The following is a 7,500-nucleotide window of genomic DNA, read 5'->3' on the forward strand; positions in this document are numbered from 1 at the left end:
TCACATCGACGGAGCCTCCATATGAAAACAAACAGGGATGGGACGGATATAAAAGCAAGAGGCAAGATCAAGGAGCCATGTTAGGATGAAATAAATAAGTAAAAGTATGTCCCAATAGTATGCCTACTGCATCCTAACTAGATTCTGTTTATGGTCAGACGTAGTATGGAGGAGAGGTCCAGGAGAGAAAGAGTATGAGATTTGGAACGCAGGGTATGTGTTCCTTCCCATCTGCTCCTGTTAGATATACATTCAGTATGTATATAGACTGTATATATGTATATATAGTGAATGAAACCTTGTTTTTCCCCAAGCCTTACTGTCTGAGAGAGGTTCAATTAATTGGTGAAAAATCGAACTGTATCGAAGCAACGCCCAAATATTGATACAAGCTTTTATTTTAATTTTTTTTAAATATTATTTTTGGGGCATTTGAAAAAGAATGTAATGCTTTATTAGACAGTGTGTAGAGACAGAGATGAAATGTGACAGAGAGGGGAATGACATGCAGAGAACGACCCGGGCTGGATTCTAACCCGGGTCTGCTGTGAAGAGGACAGGCAGACAGACAGACAGACATACAGACATACAGACAGACAGACAGACAGACAGACAGACAGACAGACAGACAGACAGACAGACAGAGAGGGGAATGACACTTAAATGGATTGGTTTATCATGTAATATCTAGAAGAGCTCAAAAATAAAAGTTTTTTTAAGTATATCCCAAGTGCTACAGAGAGAGGAATCTTTAACACATCTTTTCCAAACATCCTACTTTTATTTTGGATGATTACTTTGCACAGAAACAGAATTATTTTACGAAAAAGAAAAAAAAAAACTACCTTATACAGAATACAGTATACAGCTCTGGAAAAAATGAAGAGACCACTCTAAATGTTCAGTGTCTCTCGTTTGACTATTTATAGGCATATGTTTGAGTAGGATGAACATTTTGGTTTTATATTATAAACTACTGACGACATTTCTACCAAATTCCAATACATGTTTTGTCATTAAAGAGCATTTTCAATAAGTAATGTAGAGATGAAGATTTAAAAAAAATCCAGACTGGTCTCTTAAAGGTCACATATTATGCTAAATGCACTTTTTAAATGTGTTCTAACATATCCATGGGTCCACGGTGTGCCTAGAGACTGCCTAATTATTAAAAAAAATAACAATCTCTCCTTTTCTCACTCTCCCCCTTTCTGAAACCCCCACCCCTCCCCCCAATATACTCCAGTCAGAATTTCCCCCTTTTCTGACCTCACAAACTGGAAAGCCAGAAGCTTCCACTGTGCAGCCCACACCCCTATTTCTTATTGGTCCACGGCCCTGACAGACAGAGGGCGAGGCGTATCTGGCTTCGCTTCCGGACAGGGGGCGGGGGCAGCTCAAAGATTGTATATTTACGAGGGGAGCTGCAGCTCTTTTTAAAAAATAGGCCATTGTGAGATTAGCTGAACATCAGCATAGTACAATAAATTATCTGAAAGTTTTTTTCAGCAAACAATTAAAGAAAAACGTATTAGGGACCACTAAGACCATATAATATGGTGTATAATAGAACGTATTAGGGACCACTAAGACCATATAATATGGTGTATAATAGAACGTATTAGGGACCACTAAGACCATATAATATGGTGTATAATAGTACCGAAAAGTGTATAATATGGGAGCTTTAATGTTTTCCGGAGTTGTGTAGGTAGATAGATAGATAGATAGATAGATAGATAGATAGATAGATAGATAGATAGATAGATAGATAGATAGATAGATAGATAGATAGATAGATAGATAGATAGATAGATAGATAGATAGATAGATAGATAGATAGATAGATAGATATTTTTGCAGTGTGAGTGACTTGGTTTAGTTGTTGTGACGGTGTTGTGAGCGTTTGTCATTTAGAAACAAATGTCTTCAGCGATGAGACTTTACTTCCTCTCATTTATATTTCAGAGGAAGCGTCATGTAGTCAAAGTCCTGGGAGCTTTTCTTTAGAGCCTCACACACACACACACACACACACACACACACACACACACACACACACACACACACACACACACACACACACACACACACACACACACACACACACACACACACACACACACACACAGAGACACACACACACACACACACACAGAGACACACACACACAGTTTTTGAAGCCTCTATCCTCTTCAGCTGGGATTACACTTTGACTTCAGCCTGAAAAATTCATGTCAGAAGTGTGAAATATTCAGAGCGTCGCACCTGATTGGATAAATGTTTGAGAGAAGATCACTGATATATAGAATTAGATGGTTTTTTAGGGGGATGGAGGGGGGGGGGGGGTTTGGTCGTTTTTATGCATTATTTGAAGGTGTGTAGAGACAGAGATGAAATGTGTCAGAGAGGGGAATGACATGCAGAGAACGACCCGGGCTGGATTTAGGGTTCTCCCCATTCTTGTGGTCGGATTTAGGATGGTTAGAAGTACCCGGATGTCCTACTACATCCAGCTGAGATTTTTAGTGTTGAAAACAGCATCCTATTTGGGCGATTCTGACCCACAATCCAGTGCGCACGTGAAGTGACGTCACATCGACGGAGCCTCCACATGAAAACAAACGGGGATGAGACGGATATAAAAGCAAGAGGCAAGATCAAGGAGCAATGTTATGATGAAATAAATAAGTTAAAGTATGTCCCAATAGTATGCCTACTGCATCCTAACTAGATACTGTTTATGATCAGATGTAGTATGTAGAATAGAAAAAAGAACGAGGATGCGATAGATAGATAGATAGATAGATAGATAGATAGATAGATAGATAGATAGATAGATAGATAGATAGATAGATAGATAGATAGATAGATAGATAGATAGATAGATAGATAGATAGATAGATAGATATTTTTGCAGTGCGAGTGACACAAACTAGAGATTTGGAACGCAGACTGGACTCTCCACTCAAACAGACTTGCAGCTGGACACCGGAGACTGTTGAAGGATTTTTCAGTAATTGATTGTTGCTCAGTGGTGTTGTATCAGTCATAAAGAGGAATAACCTGGTTTCAGCTTCTCAAATGTTCTCAATATTCACCGTGATATTGACCTGACGGACAAGACATCTGAAAACATGATTTGAAATCTGTGATCAGCTGTGATTTTCATACTTTTCTGAAATGTTATATTTATTTAAATTTGCAATAAAACCAATTGAAAAAAAAACCTTACCCCAAAACAGATACGCCCCCCTTCCCTTCCCTAACCAACATGTTTAGTATTTTTAAATTTTTAGTATTTTACTTTTGTTAACCCTTTGTTTTGCTTTTCCTTAACTAATACATATCCTTTGTTTCTCCTCCTTATATTATGCATACTGCTTTCTCCTGTATGATATATTATATATTATATTATATCACGTTATAGTATGCATACTGCTTTCTCCTGTATGAAATAGTTGGTGAAGAAATGACAAAATATGTAAATGAGATTAACTAAATTGTTCATTGAGAAAATTGTCCGTAAACTAATCTTTTAATCATATATAGTTTTGTTAAGATTTTGAAATCAGACTTAATTGGGAATTGCAAATGTTTTAATCAATAATTTTAATGCACTTAAGCTGCTCCGAGGAACTTTCAGTGTGTGTTAATTCTAGCGCCCCCCCTTTGGACTAAAGCGGTAGTGTTTTTACTACGCCAGCTGTTGTTCCTGGGTGAGCGTATACCCATGACAAAGGCATTAAGAAAAACTATATAAAAATAGCATTCTTTAGCACTGATGGTCTCGTTTGCTGTTACATGTAATTTATGATCATCAGAGGAAAAATGAGACTGTTTCAGAAATATTTAAAAGTTCCTCGTAGAGACTTTAAAACAATGTGCTACGAGGTGTAACTGTGTACTACTGTCTTGGCCAGATCTCGGTTGCAAAATCAATTTTAATCTCAATGAAACTAACCTGTTTAAATAAAGGATATATCTGTGTGTGTGTGTGTGTGTGTGTGTGTGTGTGTGTGTGTGTGTGTGTGTGTGTGTGTGTGTGTGTGTGTGTGTGTAACGTTGTGCTCTCTGTGTTCAGACACTAACTTCGTGTTGGGGAACGCTCAGATCGTGGACTGGCCGATCGTCTACAGCAACGACGGCTTCTGTAAACTCTCCGGATACCACCGAGCCGAGGTCATGCAGAAGAGCTGCACATGCAGGTAACACAGACAGGCAGACAGGCAGGCAGACAGACAGGCAGGCAGGCAGGCAGACAGACAGGCAGGCAGGCAGGCAGACAGACAGACAGGCAGACAGACAGACGGACAGACAGACAGACAGGCAGGCGGACGGACGGACGGACGGACGGACGGACGGACAGACAGGCAGACAGACGGACAGACAGAGAGACAGGCAGACGGACAGACAGACAGAGAGACGGGCAGACGGACAGACGGACGGACGGACGGACGGACACACACACAGACACACACACACACACAGACACACACAAGGACGGATGAACAGACAGACAGACAGACAGACAGACAGACAGACAGACACTGTAAACACACACACACACACACACACACACACACATGAAATTAGTGAATATCTCCTCACGATCCGCTACCTGTCTGTACTATGTGGGCACACCGAACAAATGAAGTAACCTGAACCTGGACCTAAGACTTTTACTATGTTATTAATTACACATTCACGAGTCAAAAACTGTTGAAAATGTTTATATTGCAATTTTTTGAGAGGTCCACCCCTATTTTCTCACAAAATACCTGATCTACTCTTTCTCTCTCCCCAGCTTCATGTATGGAGAACTGACAGACACAGAGATGAGGGAGAAGGTTCGACAGACGTTTGAGAACTACGAGATGAATTCCTTTGAGATCCTCATGTACAAGAAAAACCGTGAGCACTTTAGATTTATATTTAAAGATAATTTTATTTATTTTTTATATATTTTTTTGCATTTTCAAGCTTTATTAGACAGTACAGAGTTGAAATGGGGAGACAGAGAGAGAGAGAGAGAGAGAGAGAGATAGCTTTATTAGACAGTACAGAGTTGAAATGGGGAGACAGAGAGAGAGAGAGAGAGAGAGAGAGAGAGAGAGAGAGATAGCTTTATTAGACAGTACAGAGTTGAAATGGGGAGACAGACATAGAGACAGAGAGAGAGAGAGAGAGAGAGAGAGGGGGGATGACCTGCAGTAAAGGTCCACGGGTCGGACTCGAACCCGCGACCACTGCAACGAAGGCCGGAGCCAATATGGTACACGCTCTATCCACTACACCACCGGAGCGCCCCTTTTAAAGATAATTTTAATGGTGTTATTGATAGTTTGGAGAAGCAGAGATCAAATGGAGAAGTTCTCCTGTGGTGTAGTGGAGAAGTGGTTAGAGACCGCCCCCTCCCCCCACCATCTGACCCATTTCCTCTCTGTCTCTACACACTGTCTAATTTTTATTTTATTTTATTTTATTTAACCTTTATTTCACCAGGAAGGTCCCATTGAGTTACAGTAACTCTTCTCACAGGGAGTCCTGGCCAAGACAGGCAGCAGAAAAGAAGTTGCAGAATTTGCACAAGGCCACACACACACACACACACAAAGTACACCAATAAAAAATGTTATCCAGACTACCATCATACCCGTTTACATGTTGACATTACCTAATTCAAATGTGTTACATTGTTTTTTTAACTGATGGGCGACAGACAGACATTGCTGCCAATTTTTACATGGTACATACACACACACACACACACACACACACACACACACACACACACACACACACACACACACACACACACACACACACACACGCATGCGCACACACACACACACACACACACACACACACACACACACACACACACACACACACACACACACAGGGAGAGCGAGAGAGAAAGAGAGAGAGAGAAAGAGACACACACACACACAGTGCTGGCTGGGTGTGGCTTTCATTAAATTTTTTCATATTGGCACAGAGAACGACACGTGAATATGCAGAGTAAACAATATTCCAGGTGCAGCGCAGCGTGTAACACACACACACACACGCACGCACACACACACACACACACACACACACAGACACACACACACACACACACAATATTTTTTCTGTTGCAAATACGTTTTTTGTGTGAATGGGTGAATGTGTACAAAACAATGTAAAGCGCTTTGGGTCTGTGAAAAACCAGGGAAAAGAGCTTTATAAGTGGAGTCCATTTACAGGCATGCAAACTCGTCACCTTTCGGTGAAACTCACCTTTTTGAAAACAAAATTGGCCACTTCTGTGATTCGTGGAGATCCGTTGAGAAAATATTTTTTGGGGGTGGGGGGGGGGGGGGGGGTCTGATGGCCAGCACTGTGTGTGTGTGGGTGGAGCGGAGCGGAGCGGAGCGTAGCATGGACATGGAGTGACCATAGTGACTAACTATGATTGACGGATGTTAACTCCTATCATATGAGCTTTGACGGTCATTTGGCCAATCAGAAACAGTGTTTGTCATTGAGGGGCGGTGACATCAGTCAGTCAGAGCGTCTGCAGGGAAAGTAAAATTTGTTTTCTCTCCGAGTCATCGGAGCGTTCAAGTAGCCGCAGCCGCTGTACTAGTATTTTACCGTGTTAATATGCCAACTAGTGTTGCCACCCGTCCCGTTTTTCCCAGAATTGTTCTCTTTTTTCACCAGCTGTCCCGGGAAAAAATAAATCTCTCCCGGGACACAATTTGTCCCGTTTTTTGGGGGGAAATGCCAAAACCTCATTTGATTTCCTTCGTTCAGTAGTTAAGGCCGTTTCACACGGGCCGAGGCGTTTGTTGCGCCAACTAATGCATTCTCGATGAAGAGGCGAGCGGGGCCGGGCAGAGAGAAAGCGCAGCGGGCAGGGGCGGTCTCAACGATCTCGGGGCCCGTTTCAAGACCCAGTGTGGGGCCCCCACTTTTTTTTTTTTTTTTTTTTTTAATAAATAAATAATGCTTGTGCATGCTCCCCGCGAAAATAGAAAAAAAGATTGTGGAAACCATTTGGTTCATATACGGATTATGAGATAATGGGCCCAGAATGCCCCCCCCCTCCTCCTGCCCCACTCCTCCCTATCCCTATTCAACAGATAAAGGGTGGATAGCTACTTTTTATGAACAGTATAGAATTTACACATAGAAAGCTTATTCCTGTATGTGTGAGAGGGCCTTCAAGGCCCCTCATGAAGCCCCTAAGAAGCTAATAATGCTTTAGTTTTGCACTTGCTTTTCTATTATTCACCTACTAGTTGAGGGGCCCATGATGATTTATTTCCTTATTTTAGGTGATTCCTTTTTTTAGACCCTGTTATTGACATGAGTGACTGAGCTCTTTGACAATGTGACATGTAAAGTTACTATCAGTATTTCTGGCTTAGGGCCCCCTTGGGCCCCTGGGCCTGGTTGCATGCAGTTTTCTTCTCAAAGTGCACCAGATTGATGAATTTTACTTTAAAA

At 41.6% G+C, this 7,500-nt stretch overlaps 1 protein-coding gene across 1 annotated transcript in view; it reads left to right on the forward strand.

The window, feature by feature from the left end:
- The window catches only part of LOC307270298 (voltage-gated delayed rectifier potassium channel KCNH1-like), a gene marked incomplete at both ends in the record, with an annotated part of 15,304 nt that overhangs the window by 2,408 nt on the left and 5,396 nt on the right, over positions 1 to 7,500 (forward strand). The window contains 2 exons of the mRNA XM_080054186.1: positions 4,085 to 4,208; positions 4,808 to 4,914. Coding sequence (XP_079910312.1) covers positions 4,085 to 4,208; positions 4,808 to 4,914 — 231 coding nt within the window. The remainder of the gene's footprint in view (positions 1 to 4,084; positions 4,209 to 4,807; positions 4,915 to 7,500) is intronic.

Source organism: Ammodytes marinus, assembly GCF_949987685.1.
Source record: "Ammodytes marinus genome assembly, contig: scaffold_60, whole genome shotgun sequence".
Classification (NCBI taxonomy): Eukaryota; Metazoa; Chordata; class Actinopteri; order Uranoscopiformes; family Ammodytidae; genus Ammodytes; species Ammodytes marinus.